The 22454-nt window shown below is 38.4% G+C and overlaps 2 protein-coding genes across 12 annotated transcripts in view; one reads left to right on the top strand and one right to left on the bottom strand.

Annotated features, from left to right (window-relative positions):
* AFP (alpha fetoprotein) lies at nt 1-22021 on the top strand. Of its 3 annotated transcripts, none has more exons than XM_035324005.1 (16): nt 1-27; nt 2807-2935; nt 4406-4466; nt 4711-4846; nt 5851-6053; nt 6601-6748; nt 7716-7813; nt 8498-8627; nt 9253-9467; nt 10355-10487; nt 11477-11574; nt 12568-12706; nt 13494-13717; nt 14382-14514; nt 15557-15625; nt 21367-22021. In XM_035324005.1, exons 2-15 carry the CDS (start codon nt 2851-2853, stop codon nt 15599-15601), a joined length of 1848 nt encoding a protein of 615 aa, XP_035179896.1. In that variant the 5' UTR covers nt 1-27; nt 2807-2850; the 3' UTR covers nt 15602-15625; nt 21367-22021. The 3 variants fall into 3 exon arrangements, with proteins under 3 accessions (XP_035179896.1, XP_035179897.1, XP_035179895.1); XM_035324006.1 differs by lacking the exon at nt 15557-15625 and adding an exon at nt 2448-2502 and having other exon boundaries at nt 7-485; XM_035324004.1 differs by lacking the exon at nt 1-27 and having other exon boundaries at nt 2509-2935.
* Nucleotides 18091-22454, bottom strand: part of RASSF6 (Ras association domain family member 6) — a 28263-nt gene continuing 23899 nt past the window's right edge. For all 9 annotated transcript variants that reach the window (XM_035324014.1, XM_035324016.1, XM_035324011.1 and 6 more), the window contains 3 exons: nt 21499-21617; nt 21314-21411; nt 18091-20421 (listed from right to left, as the gene is read on the bottom strand). In XM_035324014.1, coding sequence (XP_035179905.1) covers nt 20346-20421; nt 21314-21411; nt 21499-21617 — 293 coding nt within the window. In that variant the 3' untranslated portion in view covers nt 18091-20345. The remainder of the gene's footprint in view (nt 20422-21313; nt 21412-21498; nt 21618-22454) is intronic.

The raw sequence follows: 22454 nt of genomic DNA, 5'->3' as shown, positions 1-22454 counted from the left end.
GTCCCAATGGAAGAACGGCTGTGAAATGTGAATTTATGCTGCAAAGAGGGCTACAGAGTCTGAAGCTAACAAATATATCCAATTTATGAAGGTGTTAATTTGTCTACCTGCTAACAGGCTTTGTTCCTTCTTGTTTCACTTTAAAGTGCACCAGAAAAATTTACCAGAATTAAAAGAAACTGAAGACAGGGGAAGCTTCTTTCTGTGTAGACATGCTAAGAGTGCTATAGTACTAACACCCACACAAAGAAGTGCTCCTGGGACATGTCAATTTATTCCAAACATTGGGACCAAACAAAGCACCCAGTGCACTTTCCACCAACATGCCACTCTGACATAACACACTGCAAATGTGTCCAAACAAGCCAGAGACAAAGGGCATAGAGCTCTGTCAGTAAAGTGGCAAGGAAAGTTGTTTCATTCCCAGCCAAGTGACTCAGAGGAACCAAAGGACAGAGGACATCTTTGCCAGCTTACGGCAGCAGGTAGGCATGCACAGCATGGGCATGCTTCCACCTGTACTACCAGAGGTTACCCAGTCTCCTGTACTGACATGCTTACACACCCACAGGGTGAACGCTCCTTACGACAGGCACTCAAGGGCACTAACTGGAAGTTATTTACTTGGAAAAGAACTCCAAATATCACATCAAAGCAGCTTAGGATTTTGTAAAAACCAAGTATCTCACTATTCAGGAAGAAGCTTAATTCTTCCATGTAGATGAACTTCCTACAAACATCACTCATTTTAGAATGAATGATCAAGATTTAGTAAGAATACTACTCTCCAAGTGCAATAAAGCAAAGGTATAATGGAATGCTTTACATGTATTACTTGCATTACCAAGAAGTATCAACATTGACTTTAAAGAAATGCAATGGATATATTGATACCATCATAAAAGTTAAGGAAAAAAAACTCACAAATTCCACTCTCATAAGCAAGAAGAGAGACTAAATACCTTAGCTTTGGGGAGACATTCTTGCTCTTTGGGAGCCTAATTTGAGAATGCTAATCAATGACCAAAGTGCAGCATGAACAGGGAGCAGCCCAAAACGCAGGAACCTTCCCCTAAAACTAACAAACAACAAAGGAAAACAACCTACACAAACTAACTTACCTCTTTGCTTACAATAACGCACAAAACAAAAACTTTGCTGCATAAGAGCTACCTAGGAATTTCAAGAGTCTGCTGAGGATGTTTCTCCCCCTTCCACACAACCATCCCCAGCTGATGGGAATTTACAGCTCCAAAAACCCTGACTGCAATCAGCTTGTTTTAGCTCTACCTTGTCCTTTGCCAGATAGTTTTAAGAAGGTCTGGAAACAGCTCTGGTCTCTATAGGTGTAAAACGGATTTTATTGGCATGGTTTCTGTAGTTTGAAAACCAAGAATTCTTGATTATTTCTGCTGTTTGGCACACTCTTTCCTTCTGGTTAAATATTGTACACACATTTTCTTCCTGCAACTGAGAGAGTGTTCACTGTAAATAGATACATTGCCACCCTAATAGTGGTTAAATATAAAAAATATTTAACCATTCTAAGCATGGTAAAGGTCAATAGAGAAATTGAGTTTAAGGGTTTTGAATGCAGCAGCCAAGTACAGCTTCCTGAAATACTTAGGACAACACATTACACATACAAAAACTCTCAAACACACTCCTGCTATAAAGAACTTGCTATAAAAAAGTTTCTAGCATCAGTGTCTCAGCTGTTTCTGCAGTTATTCTTCAAGCAAATACCCATCCCCCTGCTTTCCTTATTTTTAGAGCTTACAGTAGCAAGGTTGTACTAGGGTACCATTCTGAAAATAAAAGGATCAATCTGCATCTCTCCCTGCTGCTTCTGGGGAAAGTAATGTGGGATTGCAGTAGGTAGTCCCCAGATTACCCCCATGTTCCCACCTTCATTCAGAATCTTTTTCCTTTTGATACTGTCTCATGAATCTTTTTCCTTTTGATACTGTCTCGTGTGATAACAAACAACCCTCATCATCTTTCTTCAGCATGGAAAAAAGAATAGTGCCAGTTTCTCACTAAAAAAAATAAGAAATTCTATCTTTGTTGCCTCCTTCAGACTGAATATACATATCCTTGCCCACCTGTCTCTTAGTTACAAATACCAATGGCTCTCTGAAGCCATTCTATCTCCAAAAATTTGACGTTTTAATCATGATGTTGATTATAGAATAGTTTTTAAGAAGGCACTAGGTAAATTTATTATTTTTTTCCCCTTCGTTATAGTTTTGATTTTGTTTCAAGACTTTTGACATATTTTGATGCTAATTGTTAATGCTGCAAATACATTGTGTGGGCTGCTTAATTCACCTTTTTCATCATGCCACCAAGTGTGGGAGCCACCAAGTGTGAGAGGAAGAGAGAGCTTGTTCATCAAGGAGGGATGCAAAAATCTCAGGGTAACTGATGAACTTGTGTTCTTTCAGTCAACAGTGTGTTACAAAGGCATCTTCTGCACAGCAATCACCTTTGAACAAATCTGTAAGTAGAAGAGATCTACATTCATGATAAAAAGCACAAAGAATGTTTAAACTTCTTGTTTGAAGTGTGATAAGTTTAAAATGTCTATTTGTTTAAATTTCAGGGGAAAAAAGGATCTGCAAGGTCCCTTCTTCGCAACAAGCTGGTCAGTTCATCATACTAAGCAAATAATGTCATGTTTAATTATTGTGAGAATATTCTAAAAGGGTTAATCTTATATATGGCACTAAAAGGGTTTTGATTAACCAGAAATCATTTGGTAGAGTATATAAGATCATTCCTCTTAAATCTTTCTGCCTTTCTGAGATAAACCAAACCCATCTCAGGCTTCTGCCAAAGGCTGACATTATGAATTGGAGAACAGTAATTTACATCATTTTATTAGTAAGCTTTACTGTAGTCAAAGCCCTGCCTAGAAGTTATCGGGACATAGGTAAGAATATATCTCATATTTTTATTCTATTCTTTCATTTAATGCTGATAAATGCAACATGGCATGCATGGTTATTTGGTATCTCATTTTATCACTGTCAATTTTAGATAGCATTTTCTTAGAAGTGAAAGATATACAACAACACTGTAGCTGTATAACTTGTTTCTTGAGATCAACCATAGACATGATGCTTAATGTCTTGAGAGTCCATGTAGTGGGACAGCCCGTACTTACTGAGGAGATGTGTACTGAAGGGTAATTTAATCTCTGAGGGAGTTATTCCACTGAATTTCAGGTACTCCAGAAACTGCTGAAGTAAAGATTGCAGTTGTTTTAGCTTCCCTCTATAGTCCATGGGAGAGTGACACAGTGAAGGCACAAGAGGGATGCTACCTCCAGATGGCTATTCAGTAGCTAAGTTATGCAATTGCTCTTTATTATCCTTTGGAGGAATCTAAGTTGCTCTTCACTGACTCCTGGAGACGCTTATGATGGCCCCGCTTTGCACTAAGGTCAAGTGCCAAAAATGAGATAACTGAAAACCTCCTGTAGTGTGCAGTTCAAATGAGTCTTTCACTTTACATATTTCTATCATCTTCAGAACTTCCAAATGCAGTAAATGGCCCAAGACCATAAAACAGCTGCTATTTTTGTTATCTCTTCTTATCATCCCAATTCACACTTCCTAGTTACTTGAAGAAGCTGGCTTATTTCTTCACTTTGATCTTTTCATACTGCTCTCAGCCCTACTGACATGGATGTGAGCCAGTACCATCCTGATTCAGGAATATGCCCACTATGTTGAAATTAATCTCTGAAAATATTCTCTAATGAATGAGGAACTCAAGCAATAATTGGGTTTAGGTTTCACCAGTAATAAATAATCCACTGACAAAAGAAAAATATTTGCACATAATCTTCAGGTAGATTGAGCACATTTGTTTTCCACTGGGCCAGTGCAGAGCTTGTACAGAAGGATGTGGCTCTGTGAATTTTTGTGGAGCTTTGCCTACCAATGCAGCCCTCAAATTATTCCATGCTTTCTACATAGAGAAGCCTTTATCTGCAGCGAAACAGTTGTCAAGTACACCCTTAAATAGCTAAAATAAGGCTAAAAGGTATTGTCTAAGGAGTTTAATCATGTGACTTGCATCATCTAAGTAGCTGAACACTTTCTAGGTTTCAGCATATTCCCCCCCACAATACTTGAATGAGGCAGGGGAATTATATTGGCCCTGTAGTTCAAAAACAAATTCACATCCTCATATATAAGTCGAATAGGCAATATGAGCTCATGCCTTCCAAACCTAGTGCTACTACCTCAGACTACCTCAGGCACTGAATTATGTTTTTCTGAAACTCTAGTATCTATCTATCTATCTATCTATCTGTCTATCTATAAAAGCATTTGAAGAATTCACTTAACTTTTTTATTATTATTATTCAAAGACCAACTATCATGTTTTTCAGAGGAAAAAACCAGCATTGGCCAGCGTTTTTCTCAGCTGCAGGAGAATAATTTTAAAGCCATGTAAGTTGTCCAGATAAAGAGTCTACTTGCACATTTGCTGCCAATGAACATCCCTGTGGTATTTTGGGTCACTTGGAAATGAACACATACTGTGAGTCAAACACTCACCCCTTCCACCAGCCCATGCAAACAGTCTGTGATGACAGAAATCATAGAATATGATCATCTTACTGTCTCGCACTAAAAGTAATGTGATGAGTTTTTAGGTAGACAGCAACATCTTTATTGCTCTGTGTTCTTGTAGTGCCATGATCATGTTTGCTCAGTATGTGCAAGGAAGCACATTTACCAAAGCGGTTAAAATGGCTGAAGCTGTAACGGATCTTGCCAAAAGGTGCGTTGCTGCAGATGGAGACAACCCAGATTGTCTGAAGCCTTTGGTAAGCATGTCCATACTTCTAATATGGCACAGACTTTCAAAAGGGATTTATAATTTCAGAGTACTGGTACGTATTTCTTCCAAAAAGGAAATGTGACTTTCTTGTGTATAGATTTGCTTTTATTGACATTTTTCCCTCTCCATGCTCTCAACTATAAGGCATCTCAAGATGAGTGGAGGAAAACAAGGTTCCATCCCCCCACCCCCAACCCACCCCCCGCCCCAATATATCACAGTAACTTTTGAATTACTTCATCTATATCTTTCTAAAAGATGTTTGGAAAGTTGTGCTTTTATGGCTGGTGTAAAAAAAAAAAAAAAAAAAAAAAATCAGTAGAGCCTAATTAGATGTTTCTAGCAAATATGACACTTATAGATGTTTGTTCCACTCCATTAACTCACACTGCTAGTTTTTGATGGTGTCTGCTCCAACACACTTTTGGAGCTGGCAGATTGAATCACAAAACATGAATATCCATCTGTGTTATGACACATTTCTATTTGTTAAACTTGGGTCTGAAGCAAACCCTGAATAAAAACAGTTCCCAGCTGATACATGACTGACAGCTGAACCTGAGCATTGCTGTTTTATGAACAAGAAACAAGAGACTCATCATTGTACAAAGCTGACTTTAATTAGAAAAGAATAGATCCTGCTATGTTAGAAACAACACTATACAAATCTTAACTATCATCTCAAATGCAATCAAGAAACAAGGGTCTGAATGTTGGTTTAAGTTCAGTGAAAGCTGGACAGTGTGTTCCAAAACCATTTCACTTCAAAGTCTATCTTGGCATAATAGTAGCTATCAGAGAGTGACATATCATTTATGTTTTAGAGGTCAGTCTGATATTCGTTGCAGTCAAAGCAGGAGGAAAGAAAAAGAGAGAAACTATACATTTATGCAATTGAGGGCTTGTTGGGTTAACAAGTCTTCCCAGAAAGCTCACAAGAGTAAAATGGAATGCTCACATGCATCAACTTTTTTTTCTAATTTTTCACAGGACAAGATTTTCCTCGATACGATATGCCAGGAGGAAAATCTTCCCAGGTTTACTGACTGCTGTGCTAAAAAGGACCCTGAAAGAAATGATTGTTTCCTCTCCCTTAAAAATTCATCAAGAACATTCATTTCTCCTTTTGAAAGGCCAAATGCTGAAGCTGCCTGCAAAAATTATTCACAGAATCAACATTCGTTAACAGGATAGTAAGTAAATAAATCATAGATTCGTTGCCTGGATATGATAATAACAAGCCTAGAGACCACAAATGCAGTACCAACCAAAAGTTCAATATGAAACTCTCTGTAATGCTATCCTCTTTTTCCTTCTTAATGAGAAACATTTGTATAATCCAGCCAGCTCTGATTGTCCTTATGTGAACCCTGTTCTGCAACCTCCTGCTTTGAATATAGGTCCAAATGATAAACTATCTGACCTATTTCATTGTAGTTTATGCAGAGGACTCATCTGGAAACCAATGACCTCCCTTCAATCCTAAAAAAGCAAGCAGATGTTTTGCAACCTCTAGGCCAGGACCGTCAGGATTTGAGCCCTTCATTTCTAGGAAAATACTAGCCCCATCAGACTTTTTCCAGGATGAACACTGCACTACACAGCTGATAATTTTGACAGGAAAACAGTCACCTTTAGTAGCTATTATTTTAATGTACTGGCTGATGCTACAAAAACAGTGCAGTCCCCTGTATGTGGGGGCTTATTCTGAAAGTAAAGACATTGCGCTCTCTGTTTTAGTTTCATCTATGAGGTTTCCAGAAGGCATCCTTTCCTCTATGCCCCAACAATCCTTTCTGTTGCTATCCATTATGATGAGATGATGAAGGACTGCTGTGGAAGTGCTGAAAACCCCACTCATAACCTGGAGGAATGCTTTCAGAGACAGGTATTACATTGCAGGGGTTTAGTTTAATAACGTGTGAGCAGTGGCATTCCCATAGCTAAACAAATGCTGAGGCTGGGCTATTGTCTGTTTCTTTTTTAGCATCTGATGTTAGAATTCACCTTGTTAAGGATGGGCTGAAATCAAACTTAAATGCTCTCTGAAATTATAGTTCAAATTTTAAAATGAAAATACCTGATTTGGGATGTTGGGCAGATGTATATGGAGCCAAGGGCAGTCCCTACACCTGCCATGGTATCAATTCTCACTCTGCTATGTACACAATGTTTGTTGTAAGGATGCCTGGAGAGGAAGCGGTAGTATGCAGAGTGCAGAAATCTGTGGTGTGGTGGTGGTTTTTGTTTGTTTGTTTGTTCTGTTTTGTTGTTGTTTTTTGTTTGTTTGTTTGTTTTTCCTGTTTATAGCCCCATTAATGATAGCACATCACCTGCTTGGCCAAGTGTTTGCACTGTAGAGGTATGCCCTACATGTAACTAGAGTCAGAAATTCACAGCAACTTACCTGTAGCAGTGGAAAATAAGCATGGGGAGCCTGCCCTTGCTGAATCTGCCTTTCTTACACTTCGGCTGGGCTGCAAGAGATGGCAGCTAATACCACTACCAAATAGCAACTAACATTAGCTAATAGTAACACAAAGGCAGTCCTGTAGCTTCCAGGTGAAGATTTCTTTCCCATCCTAATAATAGTAACCTATTGTCTAGAAGGGTTCTAGTTTCCTTTCACAGAACACTTATTTAATACACGCTTATGAATACTAGCAGGCACAACACTAAGTTCAGATTGTAGCTTGAACAGTAAAAGTCTTGTCTTTAAATTTTTAAAAAACCCTCCAAAAAAAAAAAAAAAAAAAAAAAAAAAAAGGTTGTCAGTAGTTCAGTAGTAGGGTAACTAAAGCATTGTCTTGTCTTTTGTTGGCCTTTTTTCATGGCCTTTATCTTCTTCCTAACAGGCACCAAAGGTAGTGAAGCCAGTCAGAGAAGACGGCCTGAGGCAGGAACACACATGTGGAATTCTGAAGAAGTTTGGAGAAAGGACCATAAAGGCTCTGTAAGTCTTCCCCCTGCTTGCTAAACAAGGCTTGGGTTTGTTTGCTTTGGCTACAGAATGGCCAAAGTCATCACCAAGATGTAATGCTTTCTACAGGCACTCATTGCAATCCTTCCCAACTGCTTCCGTAAGCTCCATTTGGCACACACATATTAAAATAAAGCATGGATGTCACACACTAGCTTAAAAGTGGATCCACACCTGCACACAGTACAATGACCCTGAATACTGGCCACATCATTTTTGTTTGCAGCTCACTAGTGGCATCTAACAAGGCATACAGATTAAGAATACAAATTTATGCACGACAGTAGTCACTGTTTCCCTAAAAGCTGCCATTAGCTTTCAAAAATTGAAAAATAAAGTTTGAAATGAACCAAGCTCTTTGTGATGAAAGAGTGATTGTGAGCACAGTACAGCCCAGCTCTAAATACATAAGGTTATTCCTGTAATTTTATGTTCACCTACCACGTCTTTGTTATCTCACACTGAATTTCACCCAGCATCCTCAGATAACTTTAAGTATCTCAGCTACCGGCTTCAAGGGACGTTTTTTATCACCTTCAATGGGAGCAGGAGCCGACCATTTCTGACCAGTTTGCATAACGCCCTCTACAGGAAAATGGTGTGAACTGTCAGTCTCACATTGTTAATATAAGCAGTACGTATTGTTTTTCATTCCAGGAAACTTGCTCAGATAAGCCAGAAATTTCCTAAAGCTGATTTTGTTACTGTTAGCAAACTTGTGATGGATATTGCTAACATGCACAAGGACTGCTGTCGTGGAGATATGCTGGAGTGCATGCATGATAGGGTAAAATTCATTTAATTTTTATATGGTTGGAAAAATTAAATGCCTCTTTTCTTGTTTTCAGTTTTTTTTTTTGTTTTTTGTTTTTTTTTTTTTTGTTTTTCGTTTTTTCCTCATGTGAGGTGGTGGTTGCTTGCCAAACCTGGAGTTTGTTTCTTCAGTCTAAAAATCTGCTCGACTCTCCCATTTGACTTTTTCCAGCATCAAGTCATCCAAAAGGGCAGAAAGAACCACTTTGTGACTAAAATGACCTAACACTGCTTCAGTGCCATATATTTTCCATGCAACTTGCAGCAAAACATAATATCTGCCTGTCCTCTTTTCTTTCTTTTCTTCTAACAAACGAAATCTGTTTATCTCACTGCTTGTCTGTGCTGTCTAGCTAGAGAGTTAACTTCTCTGTTTAGGTGGTCACCTAGCACCTATCAAATAGCAAGCAAGAGGCTTCAGCAAATAGAGCAAGAGGACTTGAGTCTTCCTTGTTCTGCTAGGTGACTGTTGCACAGCATTGGCCAGCCACCTTCTTTCTTTGGTGTTGCATTCTCTGTCTGTAAAGAGATAAGAATACTGATTAAAAAAAAATAGAGACCAAAATGTGATAACATTTCTTTCTTTCTTTACCTTTCAGGAAGAGATTCTACACTATGTCTGCACCAACCAAGACATCATATCAAGTAAAATTAAGAAGTGCTGTGAAAAGCCACTGTTACAAAGAAGTGAATGCATAATTAATGCAGAAAATGATGACAAACCTGCAGACTTGTCCCCCCATGTCAGGGAGTTTATAGAAGAGAAAGGAGTATGTGAACGCTTTGCTCAGGAAAAAGATACCCACTTAGCCAGGTAACACATCTTCCTCTACTCTTCAATTTTGCTGTTTTGCTACTTGGGTCAAAAGGAGCCAGTTTTAAAGTTAAAGTTCAGCTTATTAGTCTCAGATGTCTGCTCTGTGAGTATGTGGGCATGCAGTACCGTACAAGTTTATCTGAGTCAAATACCACTCAAACCTGGAGGATATGGAATGGGAACAAATGCTGAACAGGGCTCAATGGTTATTTCAGAGAAAACTGAAGAAATGCATGTGAAAATTATGCGCTATCAGTTCTGATCTCAGGGTCAAAATATAGCTTTGATCCACTCTTAAATGAGAATTAAAAAGGACTTATCTAAGTCAGGCTCATGTCTTGATCCAAACAGGTTTGATCTATTTCTGTTCTAGCCATGTTCCTTTGCGTGATGATGCCCCGATCCCATTAGTATTAAACTTGGGCAAAAAATGGCTGCAACAGAAACAGTATCAAGTCCCAAAGAAATAGATTGAGCACAACTGCTCCAGGTGAGGTAGCAGCTTATAGTAGAGTTTTTGTTTTTGTTTTTTTCCTATTGATAGATGGCTTTGTTTCTGGAAATTATTTCATTATCATTTAGATAGGATTTAAAGAAGAACAAAAATCCAAACCATACAAAATTGTAAGCTACACTTGACCCAAGCTGGCACCAAACTGGGAGTGTTACACGCGCAGGACTTGCTCAGGCAATGCTGTGCTCAGTCAGTCAGGTTTTGTTTTGGTTGAATCCCAGGCTGTGATTCTGTGAAATTCTCCCTGTTACATGCAAGGTCAGATGAGACCACCCCAAAAGCACCCTGCTGTCCTTACCATCCCTGATCTCTTGAGGGCAGTTTTGTTTTATCGCTAATATTCGCTACATACATACTCCGCATATTGCAGGTTTCTCTATGAATATTCCAGAAGACACCCTGAATTTTCTGCTCAAATGCTTTTAAGAATTGGTAAAGGATATGAGGACCTACTGGATGAGTGCTGCAAAACTGGTTCTCCACAAGACTGCTGCAGCAGAGGGGTGGGTGCCATCATGCTTCACATAATACGTTGATGGTTACAGGCACACGACCATAGGACTGGTTCTGGCTAAATAGTGACTATCCCTACTCCAGGTCTAGAGCAAGTACCCACAGTTCCTGTAAAAAACATCCTGAGGCCGAAATGATTCCTGTACAGAAAAGTATCAACAGAGCCGTCACAGCCTTCAGTTACTGGAGGCAGATGAGGGTTGCTGGGGAAATGAACACGGCATTGCAGAGAGTGGGAGCAGGATGTGCCCCTGCAGCAGCACCTGGAGGGACTGGGTTCCTCAGGCAGCCCTCTGCTTTCCTCCCTTGATATTAACCTCACCCTGGGGAGAAGGCTGGTAGATCAAAAGAGCTGTAGGTGGGAAAGATTTCAGACCCTCTGGGTCAAGACGACATTTTTTTTTTTTTTCTGGGGACAGGACAAGAACCAACTCCTCTCTTGTTGCAAACATCAGCTAAGAGGTACCCAACCTCCTCTCCCTGCTGTTTTTGTTTGTTTGTTTGTTTTTGTTTTTGTAAGAAACTGTATTGGTGCTACAGTGGTACACCAGTAATTGATCAGGAATAGTCAGACATGCTGGGGAGATGGATGGAGCTGGCATTTCTGTGAGCCACTACCTACTTTCTTTTAGGCTCCCTTGCAGTGCCAGTTGCCCTCTTGCAAATGTGAAAGACCCTTGTGGTTATTTTCTCAGATACAGACATTTAGCACTGTACTTGTCTGAAGTTTGGAGCCAGCCTGAGTTTCAGACCTAGCCTTCCGTCCATTATACAAAATTAAATGAAGATGTTTCAATTGGACATTAGTCACATTCAGGAAGTTTAGAGGTTTTAGACAGATAAAGACTTCTCATGAAATTAAAATCAGTGGTATGTATCAGGCGAGGGGCAGCCTTGGATATCAAGGCCTACTCAAGGCAGTAGGGCATTCTGCACTCCCCCTGAAAAGTGACTCCTTAAACTAATTTATTTTCCTCAGGAAGAAGAACTGAAGAAACACATTTATGAAACAGAAAGTGTGATGAAAACAAGCTGTGACATTTACAAGGAAAAAGGAGACTACTATTTCCAAAACGAGTATTCCTTGTTTTTATTTTATGCTTATATTATTCCTGTACCAGCTAGCACAACTCGGGCCAGAGTAAATCCATGTATGGCAAAAAAAGCTAGGCTAAATGACACCACTAGAATGTTTGTCCAATACGTTAATTACTTTCAAGATTTTTCTTTTCTTTTTGAAGACAATGTTCTTGCTTCTTATGGGTTCTGTCCTTATCCAAACTCCTGAGGCAGTGAAATGACAACTTGTTCTATCTCTCACCTATGTTTCCTATGATTTTTTTTTTTTTTTTTTGCTTTATAGTTGTATTTTGAACTATGAGCTCCAACTTAAGAGTCGTAATTTTGGCCAAAAGGCAGTTGCTGCATCTTTTGCAAAGGACTTTGCTCCATCTCCTGCAGCAGATGTAAATATTAACAATTGTAACAAGATTTAACTACAGTAGACAGAACAAAACTTGAGTAGCTTAAATGTATGCTACGCTTAAATGCAACATGCAGGCACAAGCCTCTTGGAGGAACTCTGGCCCTGATTTGCAAGGTTAATGAGCACATGCCTAACAGAGTATGTAAGCAATCTCAATGAAATCTGTAAACTGCTTGCATACTTAAAGTTAGGCTTCTGCTGTCTTACTCTGGGGAAAGTAAGCTTTTTGTACTCCTGGACATGTCTGATCTTTAAAAGACATTAGGAGTTCCAGGTTTCCAATAAATCTGGTATGCTACTTCTGCCTATTTAACAGTTGCTATGCTTCTCCTGGCCATCATAGCTTTTTATTTAACCTGGTAAGAGTTTATTTAACATGATCAGAAGAAGGAGAAATCTCCAACTAACAGAGCATGCTTACACTTGCCTACAGGAGTTATAAACACCAGGCTCCACCCTGCCCTTGTATGAATAAATGTTCTTCTTTGGGGTTTGGCTGGAGCTTTACGTATGTGAAGGCAGTGGCTTGCTTACTGCTGCCTGATGGAACAAAAGCACCAATATCAAATCAATTATCATTTCAGGCTTCTCATGAGCTTCACCAAGAAGATGCCTCAGTTAACATCTGCAGAGCTAATAAAATTCACCAAACAAATGACTACAATCGGCTCCAAATGCTGCCAGTTAAGCCAGGACAAGCTGTTGCCTTGTGCTGAAGAAAATGTGAGTAATTTTTTCCCCCTTGTCTTTGTCCTACTTTTTCTGTGACAATTCCTGCTACCAGCACGGTCCAAGAACTTAGAGTACCAGTAAATCAGCAAAAGTTGAGTTGGCTCAACTACTGAGCTGCACTGAAGATGTACTACCAGGTACACACCTGCAGTAAGCATAATGCAGTGTCATTGAAGTTAATGCTCGAATGACGCTCTGTGAGGATCAGGAAACTGTCATGCCAGCGCTAGGCACCTAACAGTTATGCAGTACGGGCAACCTGACCCTGATCTCTCTGAAGCTAATGATCCCATCTGAGAGATGGTTATTTCTAGAGGGATCATCCTTTCTAGATGCCTGAAGCCATGCTGTTCTATGAAAGTGATACATTTTGTGCAGCTCTTCCATAGTGTTCTCCAAGCCCATAAGTCAAAACACGTAAGCTTCAGCCTGTTTCCAGCCATCATTTGTGAAACATTATGTTTAGGAGAACAATAGAACGCACCCACAAAACCTGCTGACCAATACACATCAAAAGGAAGCACCATTTTATGAAATCACATAATATCTATGCACAAAGAACGGTCTCTAAAACTGCATATATATTCTGATAAATCTGAACCATTTTGCACTAACAAAAGCCAGCATTCAGTAGAAAAATAAACATATCTTATAGACAAAGCTTAATTTAAATTCTTGGTTATTATTTACAGCTTTACTAAGAGAGGCATCTTTCAGGGGAAAATAGAAAATAAAGTAATAACATGAGATTGTTTTTTTTTCACCTCTTTTGGTAAAGCTGGATCTTGTGCTTGGAGAAATATGTAGAAGACACCTAACCAACCCAATAAACCCCGGCGTTTGCCACTGCTGTAGTAGCTCCTACGCTCTTAGGAGGCCATGCATGGGAAAACTAGAAATTGATGAGAATTATGTGCCCTTATCATTGACTCCTGGTCTGTTCACTTTCCACGAAGACTTGTGTACGACGGAAGAGGAAAAGTTACAGCACAAGAAGCAGGAGTAAGACATGCCTGTTTTACTGTTCCCCGTTTCTTACTCTCATCCTGGCAATGCAATGCTCACCAACATGTTTTCCAAACTGCTTTGCTTTCCTCTCATGTTTATTGCAGTTTCTTTTGCTCTCTAGTTCAACCTATATTTACCTGCCTTTGATTAAAAGAAAGTCATTTTCAGAGGTGGGAATCTGCACTGGTGTATACACCACCAGAATGGAAGCAAGAGGTGCCTAAAGTTGGTCCCTTGCACCATCCTTTACAGGAGCTGCACAAGACACAGTGCAAAAAACATAAAAAAGGAAAAAAAAGCTCTTTGAGCTCAACTTGTGCTTAGCAATCCCATACTGCCTTGGACCTTCTGGAGTGGTACACAACACAAACCAACTGTATGTATTCATAGGCATTCACGGTGGAACAACTTCAAAAATGAGCATTGCCACTTTTTTTTCACCCCCCACAGGAGAATGAGGCACGTATTGAGTCCCCACTGCAAATACCTACCTGAGTGGTGGAAAGAAAAAAAAAAAAAAAAGAAAGAAAGAAAAGGCTATAGAAAGCAAGTGGGCAATAAGAAAGACAAGATTTTGCAGGAGTAGTGTTTGAGAAGTGGTGCTAATCCATGTGCCTACCCTTCCAGGTTCACAGTGCTTGCTTTGCCTTTCTTGCAGAATGCTCATCAACCTTATCAAATACAAGCCCCAGATCACACAGGAACAGCTGACCTCTGTCACTGCGGCTTTTACTGCCATGAGGGAACAGTGCTGCAAAGAAGAAAACCACGAAGCATGTTTTGTGAAAGAGGTATTGTTTCTGTTTTCAATTTTATATTCTCAATCAAAATGAAAATATACACAAGAGTGTAAATTTCTCCATTAAGCAACAAAAGCAAAGCCTGATTAGCCAGAATTCCTTTGGTTCTATTTCCAAAGACCAACTTTATTGCCTGCACGGGTAGATTGGCATGTCAGTTTAGCTGTGAGTGACTGCTAGAGAACATACCTAGTTATCCTTGTGTTTCTGTGTAGCAATTCATAGACACAGAACTCAGCTACATCTACTGCTACTGGGGAATCACTGGGACTTAGCACTGTTGAAGGATATATGCAAAGTTCTTCCCCTTGCTAACAGTACTTAACTGAATTTCCTTTTAAAAGTTTATTTTCAATAGTGAGGGAAAAATATTCCAAATTTTAGGTCAAAACGTTTTCTGTATTTATTTGCCCTATTTCTGCTTTTCTCTTGTCTTTCCTATGTTATTTTAGCTTATTAACCTTCGTAACGCAGAGCTACTTTGGTTTCTCTCTACCTTTCAGTAAACCTGCTTTTCCTTACTTCTCATCTCTCTGATATATTCCTTAAGATAAACTGAAATTTAACGTTTCCCACAACCCTTGAGCCTTACTCCCTCTTTTCTGTCTTTGCATTACTTTGCTTCAAATGATCAAGTTCAGAAAAATCTTACTTATGTCAAAATTTTCCACCTCTGCGTCCACCCAGCCTATCCACAAAGAATCATCCTTCTACCTAATAAAGCTGTATTTCAGTATTTTTCTAACAAATGCCAAACCATCTAAGGCAACCTGAGCTGAACAGTAAAAGCAAAATGTATATTAAACAGTGTCATATGTATATACACACATATATGTATATACAGTGTATATACAGTGTACACACATATGTATATACAGTGTTTGTACACAACTTGCAGAGATTATAAAACATTAATGAATTGACTTACTGCTGTTGTACACACGTAACTTGTTCACAAGTACATTACCTTCCCAATTTCATTGCTAATAGATGTTTTGTTTTGCCTTTTTTTTTTTTTTTTTTTTTTTTTCAGGGTCCAGAACTTATAAAAAGAAGTGAAAAAATGTTGTCAGCATAAAGAGCTCACGTAGCATATCGGAAGGTATTTGCTGAAGGTTACGGAGTCGCACAAATTTAACCGTGAGCATATCTTTTCTAAATATTCACAAGGTATAAACAGGAACATAGGAATTATTATAGTGGAGAATACTGTGTTGTGGCTCTTTACTCACAAACCTAACAAAGTCATGCTAACTTAGACCTGCTACAGTTCTGCCACTGTTTGATTTTCAACTGTGAACAAGATAAAAAGGGTGCCTCAAGTAAAATATCAAATTTCAGAAAGAATATGATGAGATATAAAACTGTACATCTCATCTGCCTGCAGAGCTCAGCTTAACTGAAAATTAAGTATATCAATTTTATTCAGATGGGGGAGAAATTCCTGTTCAAACTTCATATCTGGCTCGTAACACTTTGATTCAAAATAATCAAGGTTATGTAAAACCAAAACAAGTAAATTAAAACCAAGTCTAAAAAGAAGCGTCATGTTAAAGACATTTACTAAAAGTTAACTGGATGGAAATTAAGGTTTTAAATTTCGCCATCATCCTATGCTAAAGGATACTATTTTTCTTGTATGAAATAGTAACAGGAAAAGAAAAAAAAAAAAAAAAAAAAAAAAGGACAGTTTCAAATCTTACACAGCATAAAGACAAAAGTTTGAGAAAATCTGTCTGTAACCATTTTTAAACTGTCTGTGAACCACAAAATAATTGTTTTGGCATTTTAAAAGTAACGTCTTTGAAATACAACACATTCATTCATTAACACTGCTATATGGGAACTGTAAAATTGCTTTTAAGCACAGAAAAAAAATATCTTGGGCATCTCAAACAGAAAGGAAGAGGACAGATGAGCAAATAGTCATGGAAAAAGAACATGAAATGCTGAAACTTGGTCAGCAGAGAAGTACTTAGAGAAAGTACTGGAAGAATGAAATATTTGCATTCGAGGTGATTTTACACTCAAACAGCATTTGAGCTTTTACTTTCCTTTTGCTTAAAAAGAAATAAGAGGGCATGTTAAAAATCCAATGTCAAAACAGTATTAAAAGAAATTAATTTTTCTGGAAGCCTTGGTCTTGAAGCAAGAGATTACCATATAGCAGATCCTTTTCGTGAACAAAAGAATTAGAAGTAGTTATCCAATGAGCATCTGAAAAGATTAGTAAGATAAAGAAACGTTCACCAAACAAATCTTTTTTAAAATGTAAACCTAAAGTACAGAGACTGACCAAATGACGTCCCATCAGAATCCATCCTGTGTATGCTCTAGGCAATATTTTCCTTAATGACACAATAAAAGGAAAAACTAATCGTTTAATTTTGTCTGATGACAGGGTGTACAGAGATAGTTGCAAATCCCTTTGCAATGTTTTTCACGTCAAAATCATCTTGGCAAATTACAGCAATAGCCTAGAAAAATAACGGCTATGTTCTATGGGGACAAATTTATCATGACAAAAGTATGATTAAGCAAACACACTAGCACAGCACAGGTAAACTACATGTTAGGGATTTGCACGGATAACAATGCAGTTAACAACAAATTACAAGCTGACCAAGAGACACCGATACCTTGCTGCTAACTGAAGTCTAATGTTGTGCTTGCATAGTAGGAGCATAAACAATAACAACAGAAAAGACAAATAAGATACGTAACATACACATCATGTCTGTTTTCCTCACCTTTGGAAAACACTTCGCTGGAGTATTAGAACAAGTCTTGGGTCTCTCACTTGTAGACAGAATTTCACTGCAAAGAAATAATGGTTAGCAGTCAAAGATCCGGAAAGAATGGAAAAGGAAAGCCAGAATAGATTGGGGTTGTGTAGTTTAATAAGAAAGGCTGCAAGAATTAGAAAAATACATCAAAAAGGCAGGTCCCAGGACAAAGAAAAGCCAGTCATCAGTACCCAGTATGGAGAACAGATATAACTGACATTCTGAGAAAAGTGGGATGCTCTGAAGGAAAGAGACATACTTAACATACACAATCCAAGTGCCAGTGATGTCTTCAGTCAAAAAAAAAAAAAAAAAAAAAAAAAAAAAAAAAGGAAACAAAAGGCAACATCAAACAACACATAATAGACAACCATCTAAAGTTTCTCTTAGTGTAGTTTTCTTGGGAGTTAATGTCCTGATAAAGATCAGTCTTCTGGAATTTTGGGGGGGTAGCTTTGGGTGTTTTTTTTTATTTTCCTCCTCAAGGACTGGAATTATTCACTGACTTAGGTCCAGTGATGACTTAGGATTTTTCTCACTGGATAGCTTAGTAGTAATAAAATCACATGATTTTTTTTATTCTATTGTCCTTTTTCATAATATCTTAGACCCCAGATTAAACATAAAAAACACACACATTATTTCCTCCATCATCTGTTTCTCATTGCTGTTACCTTGAATATCCAGTATTGCTTTGGAATAAATTCTTCTGCTGTTCTTGTCTGTGTTTGTCAGAAACAATTCATTAAAATGGACACAGTATTCTCAAAACTCACACCACTTCAATGTAGCAGCTTTATTTTACTAGCGCTTAAAATCCAACAATTTACAGGTCATCTGTGCTAGGTTCCATTGTTATTTTTCCAGTATCTTTTAGTCCAATTCAGCAAGACAAGTGAACTCAATGGGATCGCAGTATTTAACACCAGATGACTGCAAAAATGGTTCAATTTAGGAACTGTGGACATACAGACAGGATTGGAGAATCTGCTCACAAACACTTTTCCACATGGTCAGTGCACTGATCCTATTTTTATTTTTTTCACATCTCAGACCAAGTAGTTACATTCATAAAACTACAAGCATTTACCAAGTGAAACACCTAACAGAAATAGCCTATTTACATAAAAACCTTAAATACTTTTCTTCTGGTTAAAATAATGAGCAGGTACAGCAGTGCAGGCAGAGGGGTCTGCATCACTTGCAGTTTCATGAGTGCAGGCTAGACTTTCCCTGCCCATGAATTTGAGCTGAATATTGCTCTATGTGTTTTCTGACTTGTTCCTTAGACTAAGTTAGGTAGAACAAAGCCTGAAATCCAGACCAAGAGGTCTGCTCCTGTGCTGACTTTGGCACTATTGTTAGTGTCTCAGTATGGCCAGCTGGTGCCAAAATATACCAAAAACACCTCAGTGCATGACTCTGTTCAAGCTGCCAACATCAGTTTGGTTTTGGATGAGAACAATACTTGACTGTGGACTACTTCAGACGTCATTGTAATTTGAGTTTACCTTGCAAGTCCAATCTGTGATGTTTTATGGTGAGTTTCCTATCTCCTATAATTTGGCTAATCAATATACGAATGGTTTGCTTGGGTAATTTCAGTGACATTTGTGTGTATACATCTGTTGCCACAAGGAACTGACATTTGCACAACTAGTGCAACTCTTAATACCATGCATCTTGACTACTGAATTATTTTTATTTCTCCTCTCAATCATTTTTCTGGGCAGGATTATAATAGATTGTACATTAAAGTAAGTACCTGCCCCAAGCACAATAGCTTAATTAGCAAATTGACGTCTCATTTTTTACTTATCATCCAAGTAACATCACCTCAAGGGGAGTACAGCTTTTCATTCTTGATTTATTCCACATGATTTCTAGACAACACATTCGGCACACCAATTCTCTCAAAGTGTTTATGCTGTTATCTGCATAAGTCCAGCGCAGCTGATGTAAAACACAGGCACCACATAAGAAAGAAGCTACTACAGGAAGGCACTTAATTGTGCATGAATTGGATTTTATTTACACCTCTACAATTTGAACTTTACCATTCAGCATGACTCGAACAGACAGGACCCAACAGGTGACTGCTGTATGCTTGAGCAACAACCAGACAGTCCACAAATTGCATCTGCAGAAAGATGCCAACCCCACCCTATCATGGCTGTGACATTCAGCCTCTTTCACTGAACTCTTTTCCTTTCTATCTTTTAATCAAAACACAGGAAATAACATGGAATAATTTGTCTCATCAAAAAATACACAAAACACTGGGGGACATTCCAGCACCCAGTCAAGCAGATATCACAGCACTTAAGAGTTCTTACTCTGCAGCTTAAGATGGACACCAGAGATACATTCACTCATACATTTAAGAGCTAAGTACCAATAAACTGGGAGAGCTTCTCTTTGTATTTTTAAAACTTGTGCTCAAAGGTTATATGAGTTAGGTATCTACCAATCTGAAGCCAGGGGACTATCAGGTCTCTCTTGTGTAGGTGTTTTTGTAAGCTAAGTGAAATGCCTAGCTACAATCTTGGATACATAAACACCTTTTGCCATTTAACTCTACTGAACACCTTCCTCCTGATAAAATTTAACATTTCTGTAATAGAAGGAAAGCCATTTTATTTTTTCACTATTTTCATTTTTTTTTTTTTTGGTTATGATTAGCAGATTAGTTACTGCAACACTTTGCATATATACTAGACTCTCAGCAATGGTTTGGAAATTTTACTAGGTGGTAAAGCCTTGTGCTTTCCAGGATGGGATTTTTTTCCTATGTGAAGTTTCAAGTTAGATTCAGCATTTGCCTTTTGGACAATTTAGTGCATCTTCTTAGGTGGTTCCCAACTTGTATTTCAGAGCCATACTGGAGCATATGCAGTTTCAGTTGCATGATTGTCAAAAGAAACACTTTGCACACCCGTGTGCTCTATGTCTTCTTCAGTCATGGCACATTCAAGAAAGCACACAGACTTTCCTTTGTCAACAGCAGAGGGTGGTATTCACAATATGCCACGCACATCAAACAGTAGTCTCTGTTTTTTTAACAGTTCGATTTTGAAGGTGCTGTCTTATCAATTGCTTCTCTTTAAGGTATCTGGGAGAGAGAGAGAGAGAAAGAGAGAATGCATTTACTAACAGAATGTTTCAAAAAATAAACTCCAATTTTAACATGCTAGTTGAACTGGTGAAAAATGTTGGAATGAAAGCATTTCTGATAGAAAATGGCAATGGGTATCTATTTTTTTCTTTTAATTCCCTGGCAATTTTGATTCAAAATGATTTGATGGTCATTTAATGGTCATTTGATAACAGATCCACAGCTGGTAGACTCGCATTGCTTTTGACCTCTGGTCTCATATATTTAGAAATACTGGTATATTTCCAACCCATACCCATTGTGAATTTTGAGCTATCATCAAAAGAACTCGTATCATTTTTTGGAAAATCAGTTCTAAATAGACATTAAAAATTTCACACCTATCTGAAGTAAATGCTGTACCACTTAAAGAGTACCACGGTATCTGCTGCATTTATACATTCCAGAGAACTACACAGCAGCGAGCAGAAACTGAAGAACTAGTCTAAGGCTCAGAAGACAGAATCACAGAATCATCTAGGTTGGAAGAGACCTCCAAGATCACCGAGTCCAACCTCTGACCTAACACTAACAAGCCCTCCACTAAACCACATCACTGAGACATATCACAAAATACAAGAGAAGCGACCCTGGGACTCTTAATTTTCTGGAAAGCTCCAACCTTCTACATATAGTCTGATATACACTCTAGGAACTTTAACAGCAACATCTCATTTAGGGATGCAGGATAGAGAAACAATTATAATTTTCACAAAGTTTTGTGTAAGCAGTCAGAGCACAGCGTTCTGACTGCACACTGCTACATAAATGCATTTGTCTGTTGAGCCAACCCATAATTGTAAATATTCTCCTGGACTTAAAGTGACCCTCTATTTTCACTTCTGTTTACTTTGCAATTGTTTGTTGAATCTCCTGTTCTTCTTCTTCATTTATTCTGTGCAGGATTGATTCCAAAAATGGAAGATGAAATTGAATATACTGAGCAACCTATCAAGAAGATGACAAGAAATGCACGTTAGTGAGTATGCTATTGAGGAAAAATATTGTGAACTGTTAGAATGGTGATATACGTACATCGCCGCTGACCTCTTCCACATCCCTGTCCATGAGAAAAAACTTGGCAATCTTCTCCGAGGGCCCCTGCAGAAGTCTGTGCACTAAGGGAACGTCTCCACTCCTCAGCTGCTTCTTCTCTGGGATTTAAAGGTAATGCGATGATGTACAGAACATGCAACAATGCTTCTAAATACCTTATGCAATCATAAGTTTTCTTTCTTGGCAAAGATCCTATCTTTGTCTGCTGTGCAATTACTACAGATTCAGCAAGTCTAACGTTTTCAAGAGGATGTGGTAACTAAATTTAAACTATGCATTTTGAAAGATGTTGGCACATACAACACTAAGGAGTTGCAACTTATGTAGCCAAGTACACGTCTAAGAGACTGGCTCCAGGCCAGAGAGCTTGTCAATGACTCGCGAATAAAATCTACTTCATAATTTTCAAATATCCTTTCAAATTTCTATTTTGACATTTAAGGCACATGCCCCTCAGTTGTCTCTCCCATTCTTCCAGGTATTGCTTTTAAGAAAAAATAAATCTTTTTCATTAAGAAATAGAGCTGGACTACATTGTATAAGTGTATATTTTCCAATAAATTTTCAGTACTTTCAGTTAGGTATTTGGGGGAACCAAGACTATATTTCAAAATTGTAAAGTCCAAATGAATTATGTTTAGCCAGTCTGATTTTCATTGGGTTAACATTTCAAAGATAGTCTGAGTATCTCCTAGCACTCTCTAAAAGCCTTGTACCACTTTTTCAATTAAAATATCCCCTAACACTGCCAGCTGGAGCCTGGCATCCCAAGACTGCCATGCAGCCATACAGAACAGAAGTTACAGCAGAAGAGAATCCTAAACAGTCTTTAATTACAGGAAAACCTAAGGTCTATTTAGCTGAAGCAGTCGTACTTGCAGTATTCTGAAAGCACTCAGGACACAATTATTCAGGTTTTCCTCTCCATCAGAGAA

This window comes from Oxyura jamaicensis, chromosome 4, assembly GCF_011077185.1.
Source record: "Oxyura jamaicensis isolate SHBP4307 breed ruddy duck chromosome 4, BPBGC_Ojam_1.0, whole genome shotgun sequence".
Classification (NCBI taxonomy): Eukaryota; Metazoa; Chordata; class Aves; order Anseriformes; family Anatidae; genus Oxyura; species Oxyura jamaicensis.
The sequence above is the reverse complement of the archived record's forward strand: the minus strand, read 5'-3'. Positions and strand labels throughout refer to the sequence as shown.